Raw genomic sequence first — 20,950 nt, 5'->3', positions numbered from 1 at the left:
CTGACAGAACAGAAGGTTTAACTGACTATATAACTGACAAACAGAAGGTTTAACTGACTATATAACTGACAGAACAGAAGGTTTGACTGACTATATAACTGACAAACAGAAGGTTTAACTGACTATATAACTGACAGAACAGAAGGTTTAACTGACTATATAACTGACAGAACAGAAGGTTTAACTGACTATATAACTGACAAACAGAAGGTTTAACTGACTATATAACTGACAGAACAGAAGGTTTGACTGACTATATAACTGACAAACAGAAGGTTTAACTGACTATATAACTGACAGAACAGAAGGTTTAACTGACTATATAACTGACAGAACAGAAGGTTTAACTGACTATATAACTGACAGAACAGAAGGTTTAACTGACTATATAACTGACAAACAGAAGGTTTAACTGACTATATAACTGACAAACAGAAGGTTTAACTGACTATATAACTGACAGAACAGAAGGTTTGACTGACTATATAACTGACAGAACAGAAGGTTTAACTGACTATACAACTGACAAACAGAAGGTTTAACTGACTATATAACTGACAGAACAGAAGGTTTAACTGACTATATAACTGACAGAACAGAAGGTTTAACTGACTATATAACTGACAGAACAGAAGGTTTAACTGACTATATAACTGACAGAACAGAAGGTTTAACTGACTATATAACTGACAGAACAGAAGGTTTGACTGACTATATAACTGACAGAACAGAAGGTTTAACTGACTATATAACTGACAGAACAGAAGGTTTAACTGACTATATAACTGACAGAACAGAAGGTTTAACTGACTATATAACTGACAGAACAGAAGGTTTGACTGACTATATAACTGACAGAACAGAAGGTTTAACTGACTATATAACTGACAGAACAGACTTGGTTACAAGTTACTTATTGGTATAGAACAGAAATAGGGATTCCTATATGTTATGGAATCCAGGTGTGTTTGTGTGTTTCAATAAGGGTGTGTGTGTGTTTCAGTAATTGTGTGTATGTTGTGTGTTCGCTTCGTCTCAAGTCCAAACCTCTCAGGTGAGCTCCGTGGCGGAGGTGGACACTCGGGGGTTGCCGTGGTAACTAGCGTGTGTCAGGAGTGTATGTCGGGTTCCGTGACGATTCACCCCGTTGTGTGCGATGCTACCATGATGACCACCCTGACTCCTCCTCCTGGCAGAGAAGAAGATGCATTATGGTCTGTTTTTGAAAAAACTTAAAACATGACGCAGAACCTACACACAAACACACGCACACACACACACACACTCTCTGCTACGGTACCTGTCGCTGCGGTCGTTGTGTGGGTCTGCGGGGCAGGACTCGAAGCGGCTCAGGGTGTAGATGCTGCTCTGTCTGTTGGCATGGAAACGGGCGCTGTGTAGTTCCATCTGGTCGTATTCAGACAGACGGACGAACGGACAGCAGCGCATTGCACGCTTAAACCCTGCACGGAACCTGTTATTGAGACAGCAGTAGATGATAGGATTGTACATGGTGTGTGTTCCTAGCTCCTACCTGTTATTGAGACAGCAGTAGAGGATAGGATTGTACATGGTGTGTGTTCCTAGCTCCTACCTGTTATTGAGACAGCAGTAGAGGATAGGATTGTACATGGTGTGTGTTCCTAGCTCCTACCTGTTAATGAGACAGCAGTAGAGGATAGGATTGTACATGGTGTGTGTTCCTAGCTCCTACCTGTTATTGAGACAGCAGTAGAGGATAGGATTGTACATGGTGTGTGTTCCTAGCTCCTACCTGTTATTGAGACAGCAGTAGAGGACAGGATTGTACATGGTGTGTGTTCCTAGCTCCTACCTGTTAATGAGACAGCAGTAGATGATAGGATTGTACATGGTGTGTGTTCCTAGCTCCTACCTGTTATTGAGACAAAAGTAGATGATAGGATTGTACATGGTGTGTGTTCCTAGCTCCTACCTGTTATTGAGACAGCAGTAGAGGATAGGATTGTACATGGTGTGTGTTCCTAGCTCCTACCTGTTATTGAGACAGCAGTAGATGATAGGATTGTACATGGTGTGTGTTCCTAGCTCCTACCTGTTATTGAGACAGCAGTAGAGGATAGGATTGTACATGGTGTGTGTTCCTAGCTCCTACCTGTTATTGAGACAGCAGTAGATGATAGGATTGTACATGGTGTGTGTTCCTAGTTCCTACCTGTTATTGAGACAGCAGTAGAGGATAGGATTGTACATGGTGTGTGTTCCTAGCTCCTACCTGTTATTGAGACAGCAGTAGAGGACAGGATTGTACATGGTGTGTGTTCCTAGCTCCTACATGTTATTGAGACAGCAGTAGATGATAGGATTGTACATGATGTGTGTTCCTAGCTCCTACCTGTTATTGAGACAGCAGTAGATGATAGGATTGTACATGGTGGAGCTCATAGCCAGCCACAACACTGACAGATACACCTGTTGGATGATAATAATGTATAATTAATGCTAAATATTAGTAATGACTGTATAGATCATCAGTGGTTGAATTGGGCCGGAACACAACGGGACTGACTACCTCCAATGTTCTATTAAATCACATGTTATTTGTCACATGCTTGGTAAACAGCAGGTGAGACTAACAGTTAAATGCTTAGTTACGGGCCCTTCCCAACAACGCAGAGAGAGACAACAGGTGTAGACTAACAGTTAAATGCTTAGTTACGGGCCCTTCCCAACAACGCAGAGAGAGACAACAGGTGTAGACTAACAGTTAAATGCTTAGTTACGGGCCCTTCCCAACAATGCAGAGAGAGACAACAGGTGTAGACTAACAGTTAAATGCTTAGTTACGGGCCCTTCCCAACAACGCAGAGAGAGACAACAGGTGTAGACTAACAGTTAAATGCTTAGTTACGGGCCCTTCCCAACAACGCAGAGAGAGACAACAGGTGTAGACTAACAGTTAAATGCTTAGTTACGGGCCCTTCCCAACAACGCAGAGAGAGACAACAGGTGTAGACTAACAGTTAAATGCTTAGTTACGGGCCCTTCCCAACAATGCAGAGAGAGACAACAGGTGTAGACTAACAGTTAAATGCTTAGTTACGGGCCCTTCCCAACAACGCAGAGAGAGACAACAGGTGTAGACTAACAGTTAAATGCTTAGTTACGGGCCCTTCCCAACAACGCAGAGAGAGACAACAGGTGTAGACTAACAGTTAAATGCTTAGTTACGGGCCCATCACAGTCGTGTCGTCAGCAAACTTAATGATGGTGTTTGAGTGGGTGAACAGGGAGTACAGGAGGGGACTAAGCATGCACCCCTAAGGGCCCCCCGTGTTGACGGTCCGTGTTGAGGGGCTGCCCACCAGGAAGTCCAGGATCCAGTTGCAAAGGGAGGTGTTTAATCCCAGGGTCCTTCGTTTAGTGATGAGCTTGGAGGGTACTATGTGTGTTGAATGCTGAGCTGTAGTCAATGAACAGCATTCTTACATAGGTGTTCCCTTTGTCCAGGTGGGATAGGGCAGTGTGTAGTGCAATGGAGATTGCATCATCTGTGGATCTGTTTTTGCGGTATGCAAATTGGAGTGGGTCTAGGGTTTCTGGGATGATGATGGTGTTAATCTGAGCCATGACCAGCCTTTCAAAGTATTTTGTGGCTTCTGATTTGAGTGCTACGGGGCGATAGTCATTTAGACAGGTTACCATGGCGTTCTTGGACACAGGGACCATGGTGGGCTGCTTGAAACATGTAGATATTACAGACTGGGACAGGGAGAGGTTGAAAATGTCAGGGAAGACACTTGCCAGCTGGTCAGCGCATGCTCTGGGTATTCGTCCTGGTAATCCGTCTGGCCCTGCAGCATTGTGAATGTTAACCTGTCTTACTCACATCGGAACTCCTGGTCCGGATTAGTGTCGCGGTCCTTGAAAGTGGAAGCTCTAGCCTTTAGCTTAGTGCAGATGTTGCCTGTAATCCATGGCTTCTGGTTGGGATATGTACGTACGATCACTGTGGGGACAACGTCGTCGACGCATGTATTCAAGAAGTTGGTGACTGATGTGGTAAATTCCTCAAAGCCATCTGTGCTATCGAAAAAGTCCTGTAGCTTAGCATCCGCTTCAACAGACCAATTCCGTATTGGGCGGGTCATTGGTACTTCCTGTTCTCTTGTTAGCAGGAATCAGGAGGATAGAATTATGGTCAGATTTGCCAAATGGAGGGCGAGGCTTTGACGTATTTTCTGTGTGTGGAGTAAAGGTGATCCAGAGCACAGGTGACACACTGGTAGAAATGAGGTAAAATGCATTTCAGTTTCCCTGCATTAAAGTCCCCGGCCACTAGGAGTGCCGCGTCTGGATGAGCACTTTCCTGTTTGCTTATGGCGGAATACAGCTCATTGAGTGCGGTCTTAGTCCCAGCATCGGTTTTTGGTGGTAAATAGACAGCTAAGAAAAATGTATGTGAAAACTCTCTTGTTAGATTGTGTGGTCTACAGTTTATCATGAGGTACTCTACCTCAGGTGGGCAATACCTCGAGACTTCTTTAATATTAGATTTGGAGCACCAACTGTTATTGATAAAGAGACACACCCCTAGTCTTACCTGAGGCTGCCGTCTGGTCTGGACGATGCATGGAGAAATCTTTGAGATATACACTGAGTATACAAAACATTAAGAACACCTGCTCTTTCCATAACATAGACTGACCAGGTGATTCCAGGTGAAAACTATGATCCCGTATTGATGTCACCTGTTACATCCACTTCAATCAGTGTAGATGAAGCAGAGGAGACATGTTAAAGAAGGATTAATACGTGCCGGTACAGACAGACAGACTGACCTGTTGTATAGACTTGACTCTGTTCAGTTGTCTGTTGAGTCCTGTTATCATGAAGTAGAGGTGGTAGGGGAGCCAGCAGACTGCAAACGTTACCACCACAATCATCATCATCTTCACCACCTAGACAACAGGAAAACTAATAAAGACAACGTGTGTGTCCGTGTGTATGCCGTGTCTCCGTCCGTGTGTCCGTGTGTATGCCGTGTCTCCGTCCGCGTGTATGCCGTGTCTCCGTCCGTGTGTCCGTGTGTATGCCGTGTCTCCGTCCGTGTGTGTCCGTGTGTATGCCGTGTCTCCGTCCGTGTGTATGCCGTGTCTCCGTCCGTGTGTATGCCGTGTCTCCGTCCGTGTGTCCGTGTGTATGCCGTGTCTCCGTCCGTGTGTATGCCGTGTCTCCGTCCGCGTGTATCTGTGTACCTTCCTCTTGGCTTGTATCTGTAGATGGTAGTTATCTTTAGAGTCACCAGGTATCTCTCCGCCCCACAGTGTCCTCCCCACCAGACTGTAGGTACCAGCCATCACCACTAGAGGCAGCACATACACCAACACTGCTACTATTATATGGTACCTGGAGAGAGAGACAGAGGGAGAGAGAGATAGAGGGAGAGAGAGATAGAGGGAGAGGGAGAGAGAGAGAGAGAGAGAGAGAGAGAGAGAGAGAGAGAGAGAGAGAGAGAGAGAGAGAGAGAGAGAGAGAGAGAGAGAGAGAGAGAGAGAGAGAGACAGAGGGACAGAGGGACAGAGGGACAGAGGGAGGGACAGAGGGAGGGACAGAGGGAGGGACAGAGGGAGAGGGAGAGGGAGAGGGAGAGGGACAGAGGGAGGGAGAGGGAGAGGGAGAGGGAGAGGGAGAGAGATATGGAAAAGACAGATTAATGAACGAATGAAGGAAGCTATAAGTATATAGACACATGAATGAGTCCTGTGCAGTGAGATACTAACATGAATGAGTCCTGTGCAGTGAGATAGTAACATGAATGAGTCCTGTGCAGTGAGTTACTAACATGAATGAGTCCTGTGCAGTGAGATACTAACATGAATGAGTCCTGTGCAGTGAGTTACTAACATGAATGAGTCCTGTGCAGTGAGTTACTAACATGAACGAGTCCTGTGCAGTGAGTTACTAACATGAACGAGTCCTGTGCAGTGAGTTACTAACATGAATGAGTCCTGTGCAGTGAGTTACTAACATGAATGAGTCCTGTGCAGTGAGTTACTAACACGAATGAGTCCTGTGCAGTGAGTTACTAACACGAACGAGTCCTGTGCAGTGAGATACTAACATGAATGAGTCCTGTGCAGTGAGTTACTAACACGAATGAGTCCTGTGCAGTGAGTTACTAACACGAACGAGTCCTGTGCAGTGAGATACTAACATGAATGAGTCCTGTGCAGTGAGTTACTAACATGAATGAGTCCTGTGCAGTGAGTTACTAACATGAATGAGTCCTGTGCAGTGAGTTACTAACACGAATGAGTCCTGTGCAGTGAGTTACTAACACGAATGAGTCCTGTGCAGTGAGTTACTAACACGAACGAGTCCTGTGCAGTGAGATACTAACATGAATGAGTCCTGTGCAGTGAGTTACTAACATGAATGAGTCCTGTGCAGTGAGATACTAACATGAATGAGTCCTGTGCAGTGAGTTACTAACATGAATGAGTCCTGTGCAGTGAGTTACTAACATGAATGAGTCCTGTGCAGTGAGTTACTAACATGAATGAGTCCTGTGCAGTGAGTTACTAACATGAATGAGTCCTGTGCAGTGAGTTACTAACATGAATGAGTCCTGTGCAGTGAGTTACTAACATGAATGAGTCCTGTGCAGTGCGAGGCCAGTAGACGTAACACAGTGTCCTCTGCCCAATCTGTCTGGTGGTTGAGTAGTAACACAGCGGGAACGCTAGTACAACCGCCATGCCCCAGATACAGCCTATCACAGACCTGGTTACCGTTGCCGAGAGGCGGGGCTTGAGTGGGTGGATGATGGCCATGTACCTAGGTAACAGGAAGTGACATAAGGAGAGGTCAGGGGTTAGAGGTCAGAGGTCAACTCTGGGTACAGTTCCTAATACTGCTAGATCAGGTGCTTTGTGTTTATGTTTGGACACCTCTTCTCCAGAAGAGTGCACTAGTTTACGCCCCCTCATGCATTTAAAAGCATTGGATTGGAGCAAGAACAGCTGGAAGGAGTTTCCACTATATTCCTCACACCAGTTCATTCCTTTTGAATCCATGAGGGGGAGTGTACGAATGCAGACTTCAGGAGAAGAGAATCTGTTTCCAAAGTTATCCACAAAGCTAAAGCATTAAACTAATCACACTCGTCAGTCAAGTCTGCCCCCCACTGCCCCCCACAATGGGAGACCAGCCAGATGGAAGTGAAGGGGTGTCTGCCCCCCACTGAGGAACTCCTGAAGCTAAGCAGGGGTTGTCCAGGTCAGTCCCTGGATGGGAGACCAGCCAGATGGAAGTGAAGGGGTGTCTGCCCCCCACTGAGGATCTCCTGAAGCTACAGGGGTTGTCCAGGTCAGTCCCTGGATGGGAGACCAGCCAGATGGAAGTGAAGGGGTGTCTGCCTCCCACTGAGGATCTCCTGAGGCTAAACAGCGGTTGTCCAGGTCAGTCCCTGGATGGGAGACCAGCCAGATGGAAGTGAAGGGGTGTCTGCCTCCCACTGAGGATCTCCTGAGGCTAAACAGCGGTTGTCCAGGTCAGTCCCTGGATGGGAGACCAGCCAGATGGAAGTGAAGGGGTGTTTGAGGACCAGCAGGACCACTCATCCTTGTCTAGACCCCTATGGCCTTTTACTTGTTCCTGTCCTGCCCCCTTCCATCTCCATCTCTCTCCCCTTCATCTCTCTCTCTCCATCTCTCTCCCTGTCCATCTCTCTACCCCTTCCCTTCTCCATCTCTCTCCATCTCTCTCCCCTTCATCTCTCTCTCTCCATCTCTCTCCCTCTCCATCTCTCTATCCCTTACCCTCTCCATCTCCATCTCTCTACCCCTTCATCTCTCTCTCTCCACCTCTCTCCCTGTCCATCTCTCTACCCCTTCCCTTCTCCATCTCTCTCCATCTCTCTCCCCTTCATCTCTCTCTCTCCATCTCTCTCCCTCTCCATCTCTCTATCCCTTACCCTCTCCATCTCCATCTCTCTACCCCTTCATCTCTCTCTCTCCATCTCTCTCCCTGTCCATCTCTCTACCCCTTCCCTTCTCCATCTCTCTCCCCTTCATCTCTCTCTCTCCATCTCTCTCCCTGTCCATCTCTCTACCCCTTCCCTTCTCCATCTCTCTCCATCTCTCTCCCCTTCATCTCTCTCTCTCCATCTCTCTCCCTCTCTCTACCCCTTCCCTTCTCCATCTCTCTCTCTCCATCTCTTTAGCCCCCTTCTTCTCTCTCCCTCTATCTCCATCTCTGTACCCCTATCCCCTCTCCATCTCTCTTCCCTCTTTCCCCTCTCTGTCCTATTTCCATCCTCTTTCTCGCTCTCTCTCTTTCTCTCTGCATCCATTCTCTGGATCTTGACCTCTACACAGCTGATCTTCCCTTTAGGACAGACCCCTTTCTGTTGACACGCACACTGGAGTGGCAGACATGATGCCTTGGAGGAATTGTCATCGGCATCCTATTTTCAGACATCAACACCTGCCTAGGGGTCTGGGGTTGATGTCAAGCTCAGTGGTCTTGTCACAGGCCTGATTATATTCTGACATCCTGAACACCCCTCCATGGGTAAGGACCATCCTGATGACTCCACCAACGGAGCAGAGACCAGGCTTTGTGGAATCTAGCTCAGACTACATCGATTCGCCCTCAAGGTCAATACTTCAAAAAATATAAAAAATGAAACGCCCACCTATGTACCCCCTCTCCCTCTTCATCTCTCTACCCCCTCTCCCTCGCCATCTCTCTACCCCCTCTCCCTCTCCATCTCTCTACCCCTCCATCTCTCTACCCCCTTACCCTCTCCATCTCTCTACCCCCTCCCCCTCGCCATCTCTCTACCCCCTCTCCCTCTCCATCTCTCTACCCCTCCATCTCTCTACCCCCTTACCCTCTCCATCTCTCTACCCCCTCTCCCTCGCCATCTCTCTACCCCCTCTCCCTCTCCATCTCTCTACCCCTCCATCTCTCTACCCCCTTACCCTCTCCATCTCTCTACCCCCTCTCCCTCGCCATCTCTCTACCCCCTCTCCATCTCTCTACCCCTCCATCTCTCTACCCCCTTACCCTCTCCATCTCTCTACCCCCTCTCCCTCTCCATCTCTCTACCCCCTCTCCATCTCTCTACCCCTTCTCCCTCTCCATCTCTCTACCCCCTCCATCTCTCTACCTCTCCATCTCTGTACCTTCCCTCTATGTTGATATTCAATTGGCACATCATAGAGCAACAGCAAACATATGTAGAAGGTGAGCATTTCATAATAAACATTTTGAGGGCGAATCGATGTAGTCGGAGCTAGATTCCACAAAGCCTGGTCTCTGCTCCGTTGGTGGAGTCATCAGGATGGTCCTTACCCATGGAGGGGAGTTTAATTCGCTAGATATCCTGGAACCTTAATGCCTGTGATTCAACTGCTTTATTTTACTCCATGGAGGAGTTCATTATCTCTCTATGTGATGTGAGGTACAAAAACAGCATAACAGAATACATCTTTCTCACCGGTCCACGGCGATGGCCACCATGGAATAGATGCTGGCGAACACCGCTGTCACCGGAAGGAAGTTGTGGAACTTGCAGTAGGCGAGCCCGAAGTACCAGTCCCCGTGCGCAGCGTAAACGAAGTTCACGAACGAGTTGAAGGCCGCCATGGACGTGTCCGCGAGGGCCAGGTTCAATAGGAAGTAGTTTGTCACTGTGCGCATCTGTTTGTGCGCAAGGATGATCCATATAACGATTACGTTCCCGCTCACCGAGACCAACAGGACGAGACTGTAGGCGACCGTCCAGAGAGAGAGGAGCCAAACCGGCTGGACAAACTGGTTAGTGATGTTAGTAAAGTTCCAGCCGCCGACCGGGATGTTGGAGACATTCCTAGGCTCGCTCATGATGGAAGAGAGAGACGAGAGAGGTTACGGGTAGCTATCGTTAATAGTGTGAGCGGTCTGATCTGATGGAGAATAACAGATCCACCCAGCTAACAGCTTGTAAGGGAATGTATTCAAAGTGCTGTTAACAGTCTGGTCTCCCGGGAGATGAAGTGTGGTGGCCTTAAAATAAACAAGACTGGTCTATCCTATTTTCACTTCACTGGAGTGAGAGAGATCTCTCTCTCTCTCTCTCTCTCTCTCTCTCTCTCTCTCTCTCTCTCTCTCTCTCTCTCTCTCTCTCTCTCTCTCTCTCTCTCTCTCTCTCTCTCTCTCTCTCTCTCTCTCTCTCTCTCTCTCTCTCTCTCTCTCTCTCTCTCTCTCTCTCTCTCTCTCTCTCTCCCTCTCCCTCCCTCTCCCTCTCCCTCCCTCTCTAATTGACATACCCAAATATAACTGCCTGCAACTCAGGGTAAAGAGAGTAATCATATTCTTGGTACCATTTGAAAGGAAACACTGAATTTTGCGGAAATATGAAAGGAATGTAGGAGAATATAACACAATAGATCTGGTAAAAGAAAATACAAAGAAAAAAAAACACCGTTCTTTTGTATTTTTTTTTATACCGTCATCTTTGAAAGGCAAGAGAAAGAATATTATGTATTATTCCAGCCCAGGTGCAATTTAGATTTTGGGCACTAGATGGCAGCAGTGTATGTGCAAAGTGTTAGACTGATCCAATGAACCATTTAATTTCAGTTCAAAATGTTGTATCAAGACTGCCTAATTTTTTTATTAATAACTTTTCAAGTTCATAACTGTGCATTCTCCTCAAACAATAGCATGGTATTATTTCACTGTAATAGCTACTGTAAATTGGACAGTCCAGTTAGATTTACAAAAATGTACGCTTTCTGCCCATATCAGATATGTCTATGTACTGGGAAATGTTCTTATTACTTACAACCTCATGCTAATTGCATTAGCCTACGTTAGCTCAACCGTCCCGTGGAAGTGACACCGATCCCGAATACATTTAAAGGGGCTTTATTGGCATGGGAAACATCGCCAAAGCAAGTGAAAAAAATGTTTTTAACAAAAGTGAAACATTGCACTCACATAAGTTACCTATATACAGTGTTGTAACGATGTGCAAATAGTTAAAGTACAAAAGGGAAAATAAAATTCCCCCAAAGGAAGAGGACCAACACATCACCCGGCGTGAGAGCAAGAAACCCCAGACTCATCTTTTTGTTCATTAACACAGGCGGTGCTGCCGGACACAGACTGACCCAGCCGTTAACACAGGCGGTGCGAGGAGCTGCCGGACACAGAGTGACCCAGCCGTTAACACAGGCGGTGCTGCCGGACACAGAGTGACCCACCTGTTAACACAGGCGGTGCGAGGAGCTGCCGGACACAGAGTGACCCACCCGTTAACCGAGAGGCCTTTAAGTTGTATTTCTCCTTCATTAAATAATAACTTGTGTTCCCGCTGTCTTATTTTATTGTGATTTTCACCTCTGACACCCCTGGGATTCAAAATTGGGTTTGTTTTCAAATTCTTTGTAGATCTGTGTAATCTGAGGGAAATATGTGTCTCTAATATGGTTATACATTTGGCAGGAGGTTAGGAAGTGCAGCTCAGTTTCCACCTCATTTTGTGGGCAGTGTGCACATAGCCTGTCTTCTCTTGAGAGCCAGGTCTGCCTACGGCGGCCTTTCTCAATAGCAAGGTAATCTGATGGAAATATGTGTCTCTAATATGGTCATACATTGGGCAGGAGGTTAGGAAGTGCAGCTCAGTTTCCACCTCATTTTGTGGGCAGTGTGCACATAGCCTGTCTTCTCTTGAGAGCTAGGTCTGCCTACGGCGGCCTTTCTCAATAGCAAGGCTATGCTCACTGAGTCTGTACATAGTCAAAGATTTCCTTAAGTTTAGGTCAGTCACAGTGGTCAGGTATTCTGCCACTGTGTACTCTCTGTTTAAGGACAAATAGCATTCTAGTTTGCTCTGTTTTTTTGTTAATTACTCGACACATTGGAAAGAATTATCTTTTAGTTGATTTGGTTGGGTCTAATTATGTTGCTGTCCTGTGGCTCTGTGGGGTGTGTTTATGTTTGTGAACAGAGCCCCAGGACCAGCTTGCTTAGAGGACTCTTCTCCAGGTTCATCTCGCTGTAGGTGATAGCTTTTTATGGAAGGTTTGGGAATCGCTTCTACACCTGCATTGCTTGCTGTTTGGGGTTTTCGGCTGGGTTTCTGTACAGCACTTTGAGATATCAGCTGATGTAAGAAGGGCTTTATAAATACATTTGATTTGAACATTTTATTTGATTTTAGGTGGTTGTAGAATTTAACGTCTCTTTTCTGGATTTTGATAATTAGCGGGTATCGGCCTTATTCTGCTCTGCATTATTTGTTTTATGTTGTACACGGAGGATATTTTTGCAGAATTCTGCATGCAGAGTCTCAATTTGGTGTTTGTCCCATTTTGTGAAATCTTGGTTGGTGAGTGGACCACCAGCCAACCTTCCACGGCCCTGTGGAAAGATGTGTTTTTTGCCAATTTTAACCGCACACTTGTTTGTGTACATGGATTTTACAACGTATGTTTTCCCCTAACACCGCTTTCCATCAATTTGTATAGCAGACACTCATGCCAAATTGAGTTAAAAGCTTTTTTGAAATCTGCTGGGTTGGTGGGTCCTGTGTCGTCTGTCCCATTGTGGTGTTGAGGTTGTGGTCCGGGTCTGAGGTGGGCTGTTCTGCTGGCTTCTCTGGGGGAGCGTCCTGTTCTCTGTCTCACCTCAGCTTTGTCACCTCCTTCATTCAGTGCCATGTGTGCCTCTAAGTTCTCTCACCTCAGTCTGTAGAGCAGCCAGTTCTCTCACCTCAGTCTGTAGAGCAGCCAGTTCTCTCACCTCAGTCTGTAGAGCAGCCAGTTCTCTCACCTCAGTCTGCTAGAGCAGCCAGTTCTCTCACCTCAGTCTGTAGAGCAGCCAGTTCTCTCACCTCAGTCTGTAGAGCAGCCAGTTCTCTCACCTCAGTCTGTAGAGCAGCCAGTTCTCTCACCTCAGTCTGTAGAGCAGCCAGTTCTCTCACCTCAGTCTGTAGAGCAGCCAGTTCTCTCACCTCAGTCTGTAGAGCAGCCAGTTCTCTCACCTCAGTCTGTAGAGCAGCCAGTTCTCTCACCTCAGTCTGTAGAGCAGCCAGTTCTCTCACCTCAGTCTGTAGAGCAGCCAGTTCTCTCACCTCAGTCTGTAGAGCAGCCAGTTCTCTCACCTCAGTCTGTAGAGCAGCCAGTTCTCTCACCTCAGTCTGTAGAGCAGCCAGTTCTCTCACCTCAGTCTGTAGAGCAGCCAGTTCTCTCACCTCAGTCTGTAGAGCAGCCAGTTCTCTCACCTCAGTCTGTAGAGCAGCCAGTTCTCTCACCTCAGTCTGTAGAGCAGCCAGTTCTCTCACCTCAGTCTGTAGAGCAGCCAGTTCTCTCACCTCAGTCTGTAGAGCAGCCAGTTCTCTCACCTCAGTCTGTAGAGCAGCCAGTTCTCTCACCTCAGTCTGTAGAGCAGCCAGTTCTCTCACCTCAGTCTGTAGAGCAGCCAGTTCTCTCACCTCAGTCTGTAGAGCAGCCAGTTCTCTCACCTCAGTCTGTAGAGCAGCCAGTTCTCTCACCTCAGTCTGTAGAGCAGCCAGCTCTCTCACCTCAGTCTGTAGAGCAGCCAGCTCTCTCAGACAGCCGTCCATCTCCACCGTCCGCCCTCCGGGTGTTGTTGGGGGGTGTGTTGTGCTGGTCTGTTTTGTGGGTATGTTCTGTCTGGATTGTGTGGACTAGCTCTCTGAGCTCCACCACTTCTCGCTCCTCTCAGTGATGGAGGAGCAGTGCAGTTGTGGGACCTGGTGTGTATATGTTTATGGTGTGTGTGTGTGTTCACGGTGTGTGTGTGTGTGTGTGTGTTTTCATGGTGTGTGTGTGTGTGTTAGAAACGAGAACATCACAGAGATCAGGAGTGTATTGTTTTCCAGTGTTTAATAGTGAGACAGGATATGAAGCCATATATATGGGGCCGGTCCCATATGTACCCTATTACCTATAGTGGACTACTGCATTATAATAGGGAATAGGGTGTCATTACTAATGATTATATAGGGAATAGGGTGTCATTATTTATCAAGTAGTGCTCTATATAGGGAACAGGGTTCTATAGGGCTCTGGTCTAAAGTAGTGCACTATATAGGGAATAGGGTTATATAGGGCTCTGGTCTAAAGTAGTGCACTATATAGGGAATAGGGTTCTATAGGGCTCTGGTCTAAAGTAGTGCACTATATAGGGAATAGGGTTCTATAGGGCTCTGGTCTAAAGTAGTGCACTATATAGGGAATAGGGTTCTATAGGGCTCTGGTCTAAAGTAGTGCACTATATAGGGAATAGGGTTCTATAGGGCTCTGGTCTAAAGTAGTGCACTATATAGGGAATAGGGTGCCATTTGGGACGAAGCCCTACTTTTACACACAGACACGAGTATGTCAGACGGCTTTAAACATTATCTATCATATATATATATATATATAGCTACAGCATTATCCATGGACAGTACATATGTCCTATAGTATACATTATCACTGTGTAGTGACAGGGAAGAGGCCAGAAAGTCCCTGTCACTTTAGGGACTAAAACGTGCTCACACACACACACAGGCACACACACACACAAATACACACGCCCCACATACACACACACACCCCATACACACACACCACATACACACACACCACATACAAAAAGCAGTAGAAAAATACTCTTAGAAAATTACAAACACCTGGAATGTATCATACAGACCTTGAAAGCATAAACACACACACACACACACACGCACACGCACACGCACACGCACACGCGCACACACACACACACACACACACAGCTTGTATTTAAACAGCAGGGCCATAGCTGTTACAGCAGCGCCCCACTGTGGCCAAATGTACAGAAGGCGTATCATTATATTACAGGGCATCTGAACGAACACACACACACACGTTAAGAACATACATAAGCACACACACGTGTTGAGGGAGAGAGGCTGTGTGTCATGTAAAGTGTGTTTAACACATCTAAGACAGAGTGGCAATGATGACGTCATCACATCCAACAGTCTCCTCCCAAAATACACTTCACTTCCTGTTTGGAATGTTGGGGGACCACAGGAAGAGGAAGTAACATCCCCAAACGTCTCTGGTTGGTTTTACAGTCCTCCGGGGTTTTTGTTGTTCTTCTTCTCCACCCGTTGTCTTCTTTCTCTCAGCGTTTCTGTCACGGGGTCGGGGGTTGGGACACGAAAAACTGGAACTCGTCACGAGGGGGCCCTGTGGCTTGTGGGTCTGCATACCCACATCCAAACCCATCCACCCACCATGCTAACTACCCGTTTAGATAGCAAGCCGCTAGACTAACTTACCAATCTACATTTGTTTTACCTGACATGGCTAATTGAGTGACTGGCATTACAAGGGAAAAACTGTCTATCAGTGTAGGTGGAAGGTGTAGAGGTCAGTCTGTATTAGTGTAGATGGAAGGTGTAGAGGTCTGTCTGTATTAGTGTAGATGGAAGGTGTGGAGGTCTGTCTGTATTAGTGTAGATGGAAGGTGTGGAGGTCTGTCTATCAGTGTAGATGGAAGGTGAGGAGGTCTGTCTGTATTAGTGTAGATGGAAGGTGTGGAGGTCTGTCTGTATTAGTGTAGATGGAAGGTGAGGAGGTCTGTCTGTATTAGTGTAGATGGAAGGTGTGGAGGTCTGTCTGTATTAGTGTAGATGGAAGGTGTGGAGGTCTGTCTGTATTAGTGTAGATGGAAGGTGTAGAGGTCTGTCTGTATCAGTGTAGATAGAAGGTGTGGAGGTCTGTCTGTATTAGTGTAGATGGAAGGTGTGGAGGTCTGTCTGTATTAGTGTAGATGGAAGGTGTGGAGGTCTGTCTGTATTAGTGTAGATGGAAGGTGAGGAGGTCTGTCTGTATTAGTGTAGATGGAAGGTGTAGAGGTCTGTCTGTATTAGTGTAGATGGAAGGTGTGGAGGTCTGTCTGTATTAGTGTAGATGGAAGGTGAGGAGGTCTGTCTGTATTAGTGTAGATGGAAGGTGTGGAGTTCTGTCTGTATCAGTGTAGATGGAAGGTGTAGAGGTCTGTCTGTATCAGTGTAGATGGAAGGTGTGGAGGTCTGTCTGTATTAGTGTAGATGGAAGGTGAGGAGGTCTGTCTGTATTAGTGTAGATGGAAGGTGTGGAGGTCTGTCTGTATTAGTGTAGATGGAAGGTGTAGAGGTCTGTCTGTATTAGTGTAGATGGAAGGTGTGGAGGTCTGTCTGTATTAGTGTAGATGGAAGGTGAGGAGGTCTGTCTGTATTAGTGTAGATGGAAGGTGTGGAGGTCTGTCTGTATCAGTGTAGATGGAAGGTGTAGATTTCTGTCTGTATCAGTGTAGATGGAAGGTGTGGAGGTCTGTCTGTATTAGTGTAGATGGAAGGTGAGGAGGTCTGTCTGTATTAGTGTAGATGGAAGGTATGGAGGTCTGTCTGTATCAGTGTAGATGGAAGGTGTAGAGGTCTGTCTGTATCAGTGTAGATGGAAGGTGTGGAGGTCTCTCTGTATTAGTGTAGATGGAAGGTGAGGAGGTCTGTCTGTATTAGTGTAGATGGAAGGTGTGGAGGTATGTCTGTATTAGTGTAGATGGAAGGTGTAGAGGTCTGTCTGTATTAGTGTAGATGGAAGGTGTGGAGGTCTGTCTGTATTAGTGTAGATGGAAGGTGAGGAGGTCTGTCTGTATTAGTGTAGATGGAAGGTGTGGAGTTCTGTCTGTATCAGTGTAGATGGAAGGTGTAGAGGTCTGTCTGTATTAGTGTAGATGGAAGGTGAGGAGGTCTGTCTGTATTAGTGTAGATGGAAGGTGTGGAGGTCTGTCTGTATCAGTGTAGATGGAAGGTGTAGAGGTCTGTCTGTATTAGTGTAGATGGAAGGTGTGAAGGTCTGTCTGTATCAGTGTAGATGGAAGGTGTGAAGGTCTGTCTGTATCAGTGTAGATGGAAGGTGAGGAGGTCTGTCTGTATTAGTGTAGATGGAAGGTGTAGAGGTCTGTCTGTATCAGTGTAGATGGAAGGTGAGGAGGTCTGTCTATCAGTGTAGATGGAAGGTGTGGAGGTCTGTCTGTATTAGTGTAGATGGAAGGTGTAGAGGTCTGTCTGTATCAGTGTAGATGGAAGGTGAGGAGGTCTGTCTATCAGTGTAGATGGAAGGTGTGGAGGTCTGTCTGTATTAGTGTAGATGGAAGGTGTAGAGGTCTGTCTGTATTAGTGTAGATGGAAGGTGTAGAGGTCTGTCTGTATTAGTGTAGATGGAAGGTGTGGAGGTCTGTCTGTATTAGTGTAGATGGAAGGTGTAGAGGTCTGTCTGTATCAGTTTAGATGGAAAGTGTGGAGGTCTGTCTGTATCAGTGTAGATGGAAGGTGTGGAGGTCTGTCTGTATTAGTGTAGATGGAAGGTGTGGAGGTCTGTCTGTATTAGTGTAGATGGAAGGTGAGGAGGTCTGTCTGTATTAGTTTAGATGGAAGGTGTGGAGGTCTGTCTGTATTAGTGTAGATGGAAGGTGTGGAGGTCTGTCTGTATCAGTGTAGATGGAAGGTGAGGAGGTCTGTCTGTATTAGTATAGATGGAAGGTGTAGAGGTCTGTCTGTATTAGTGTAGATGGAAGGTGTAGAGGTCTGTCTGTATTAGTGTAGATGGAAGGTGTGGAGGTCTGTCTGTATCAGTGTAGATGGAAGGTGAGGAGGTCTGTCTGTATTAGTGTAGATGGAAGGTGTGGAGGTCTGTCTGTATTAGTGTAGATGGAAGGTGTGGAGGTCTGTCTGTATTAGTGTAGATGGAAGGTGTGGAGGTCTGTCTATCAGTGTAGGTGGAAGGTGTGGAGGTCTGTCTGTATTAGTGTAGATGGAAGGTGTGGAGGTCTGTCTGTATTAGTGTAGATGGAAGGTGTGGAGGTCTGTCTATCAGTGTAGATGGAAGGTGTGGAGGTCTGTCTGTATTAGTGTAGGTGGAAGGTGTGGAGGTCTGTCTGTATTAGTGTAGATGGAAGGTGTGGAGGTCTGTCTGTATTAGTGTAGATGGAAGGTGTGGAGGTCTGTCTATCAGTGTAGATGGAAAGTGTGGAGGTCTGTCTGTATTAGTGTAGATGGAAGGTGTAGAGGTCTGTCTGTATTAGTGTAGATGGAAGGTGTAGAGGTCTGTCTATCAGTGTAGATGGAAGGTGTGGAGGTCTGTCTATCAGTGTAGATGGAAGGTGTGGAGATCTGTCTGTATTAGTGTAGATGGAAGGTGAGGAGGTCTGTCTATCAGTGTAGATGGAAGGTGTGGAGGTCTGTCTGTATTAGTGTAGATGGAAGGTGTGGAGGTCTGTCTGTATTAGTGTAGATGGAAGGTGTGGAGGTCTGTATTAGTGTAGATGGAAGGTGAGGAGGTCTGTCTGTATCAGTGTAGATGGAAGGTGAGGAGGTCTGTCTGTATCAGTGTAGATGGAAGGTGTGGAGGTCTGTCTGTATTAGTGTAGATGGAAGGTGTGGAGGTCTGTCTGTATTAGTGTAGATGGAAGGTGTGGAGGTCTGTCTGTATTAGTGTAGATGGAAGGTGTAGAGGTCTGTCTGTATCAGTGTAGATGGAAGGTGAGGAGGTCTGTCTGTATTAGTGTAGATGGAAGGTGAGGAGGTCTGTCTGTATCAGTGTAGATGGAAGGTGTGTAGGTCTATCAGTGTAGATGGAAGGTGTGGAGGTCTGTCTGTATTAGTGTAGATGGAAGGTGTGGAGGTCTGTCTATCAGTGTAGATGGAAGGTGTGGAGGTCTGTCTGTATTAGTGTAGATGGAAGGTGTGGAGGTCTGTCTGTATTAGTGTAGATGGAAGGTGTGGAGGTCTGTCTGTATCAGTGTAGATGGAAGGTGTGAAGGTCTGTCTGTATTAGTGTAGATGGAAGGTGTGGGGGTCTGTCTGTATCAGTGTAGATGGAAGGTGTAGAGATCTGTCTGTATTAGTGTAGATGGAAGGTGAGGAGGTCTGTCTGTATTAGTGTAGATGGAAGGTGTAGAGGTCTGTCTGTATTAGTGTAGATGGAAGGTGTAGAGGTCTGTCTGTATTAGTGTAGATGGAAGGTGTGGAGGTCTGTCTGTATCAGTGTAGATGGAAGGTGTAGAGGTCTGTCTGTATCAGTGTAGATGGAAGATGTGGAGGTCTGTCTGTATTAGTGTAGATGGAAGGTGTGGAGGTCTGTCTGTATTAGTGTAGATGGAAGGTGAGGAGGTCTGTCTGTATTAGTGTAGATGGAAGGTGTGGAGGTCTGTCTGTATTAGTGTAGATGGAAGGTGTGGAGGTCTGTCTGTATCAGTGTAGATGGAAGGTGTAGAGGTCTGTCTGTATTAGTGTAGATGGAAGGTTTGGAGGTCTGTCTGTATTAGTGTAGATGGAAGGTGTGGAGGTCTGTCTGTATTAGTGTAGATGGAAGGTGTGGAGGTCTGTCTGTATTAGTGTAGATGGAAGGTGTGGAGGTCTGTCTGTATTAGTGTAGATGGAAGGTGTGGAGGTCTGTCTGTATCAGTGTAGATGGAAGGTGTGGAGGTCTGTCTGTATTAGTGTAGATGGAAGGTGTAGAGGTCTGTCTGTATCAGTGTAGATGGAAGGTGTGGAGGTCTGTCTGTATTAGTGTAGATGGAAGGTGTGGAGGTCTGTCTGTATCAGTGTAGATGGAAGGTGTGAAGGTCTGTCTGTATTAGTGTAGATGGAAGGTGTGGAGGTCTGTCTGTATCAGTGTAGATGGAAGGTGAGGAGGTCTGTCTGTATTAGTGTAGATGGAATGTGTAGAGGTCTGTCTGTATCAGTGTAGATGGAAGGTGAGGAGGTCTGTCTATCAGTGTAGATGGAAGGTGTGGAGGTCTGTCTGTATTAGTGTAGATGGAAGGTGAGGAGGTCTGTCTGTATCAGTGTAGATGGAAGGTGTGGAGGTCTGTCTATCAGTGTAGATGGAAGGTGTAGAGGTCTGTCTGTATTAGTGTAGATGGAAGGTGAGGAGGTCTGTCTGTATCAGTGTAGATGGAAGGTGTAGAGGTCTGTCTGTATTAGTGTAGATGGAAGGTGTGGAGGTCTGTCTGTATCAGTGTAGATGGAAGGTGAGGAGGTCTGTCTGTATCAGTGTAGATGGAAGGTGTGGAGGTCTGTCTATTAGTGTAGATGGAAGGTGTGGAGGTCTGTCTGTATTAGTGTAGATGGAAGGTGTGGAGGTCTGTCTGTATCAGTGTAGATGGAAGGTGTGGAGGTCTGTCTGTATTAGTGTAGATGGAAGGTGAGGAGGTCTGTCTGTATTAGTGTAGATGGAAGGTGAGGAGGTCTGTCTGTATCAGTGTAGATGGAAGGTGTGGAGGTCTGTCTGTATTGGTGTAGATGGAAGGTGTGGAGGTCTGTCTGTATCAGTGTAGATGGAAGGTGAGGAGGTCTGTCTGTATTAGTGTAGATGGAAGGTGTGGAGGTCTGTCTGTATCAGTGTAGATGGAAGGTGAGGAGGTCTGTCTGTATCAGTGTAGATGGAAGGTGTGGAGGTCTGTCTGTATTAGTGTAGATGGAAGGTGTGAAGGTCTGTCTGTATTAGTGTAGATGGAAGGTGAGGAGGTCTGTCTGTATTAGTGTAGATGGAAGGTGTGGAGGTCTGTCTGTATTAGTGTAGATGGAAGGTGTGAAGGTCTGTCTGTATCAGTGTAGATGGAAGGTGTGGAGGTCTGTCTGTATCAGTGTAGATGGAAGGTGTGGAGGTCTGTCTGTATTAGTGTAGATGGAAGGTGTGAAGGTCTGTCTGTATTAGTGTAGATGGAAGGTGTGGATGTCTGTCTGTATCAGTGTAGATGGAAGGTGAGGAGGTCTGTCTGTATCAGTGTAGATGGAAGGTGTGGAGGTCTGTCTGTATTAGTGTAGATGGAAGGTGTGGAGGTCTGTCTGTATCAGTGTAGATGGAAGGTGTGGAGGTCTGTCTATCAGTGTAGATGGAAGGTGTGGAGGTCTGTCTGTATTAGTGTAGAT

General features: G+C 46.6%; 1 protein-coding gene across 1 annotated transcript; it reads right to left on the bottom strand.

Annotated features, from left to right (window-relative positions):
- Window positions 1–621: 621 nt before the first annotated feature.
- LOC139534784 (neuromedin-K receptor-like) lies at window positions 622–9,953 on the bottom strand. Its single transcript, XM_071334232.1, has 7 exons — window positions 9,488–9,953; window positions 6,631–6,819; window positions 5,238–5,388; window positions 4,821–4,940; window positions 2,375–2,451; window positions 1,301–1,474; window positions 622–1,189 (listed from the first exon to the last, which is right to left on the bottom strand). The coding sequence occupies exons 1-7, from the start codon at window positions 9,871–9,873 to the stop codon at window positions 1,051–1,053; spliced, it is 1,236 nt and encodes a 411-aa protein (XP_071190333.1). The 5' UTR covers window positions 9,874–9,953; the 3' UTR covers window positions 622–1,050.
- Between the last annotated feature and the right edge of the window lie 10,997 nt (window positions 9,954–20,950).

This window comes from Salvelinus alpinus, chromosome 11 (genome assembly GCF_045679555.1).
Source record: "Salvelinus alpinus chromosome 11, SLU_Salpinus.1, whole genome shotgun sequence".
In the NCBI taxonomy this organism is placed as follows: domain Eukaryota; kingdom Metazoa; phylum Chordata; class Actinopteri; order Salmoniformes; family Salmonidae; genus Salvelinus; species Salvelinus alpinus.
This window is presented reverse-complemented; position numbering and strand designations above follow the sequence as displayed.

Bases quoted from the DNA above. Each gene is read 5' to 3' on its own strand.
- LOC139534784 (XM_071334232.1), bottom strand. From the start codon at position 9,873: ATGAGCGAGCCTAGGAATGTCTCCAACATCCCGGTCGGCGGCTGGAAC. The intron at 4,941-5,237 runs GTACACAGATAC...CCTGTTGTCTAG, and splicing joins AGATACAAGCCAAGAGGAAG to GTGGTGAAGATGATGATGAT. The intron at 2,452-4,820 runs GTCAGTCTGTCT...ATCATCCAACAG, and splicing joins GAGTCAAGTCTATACAACAG to GTGTATCTGTCAGTGTTGTG.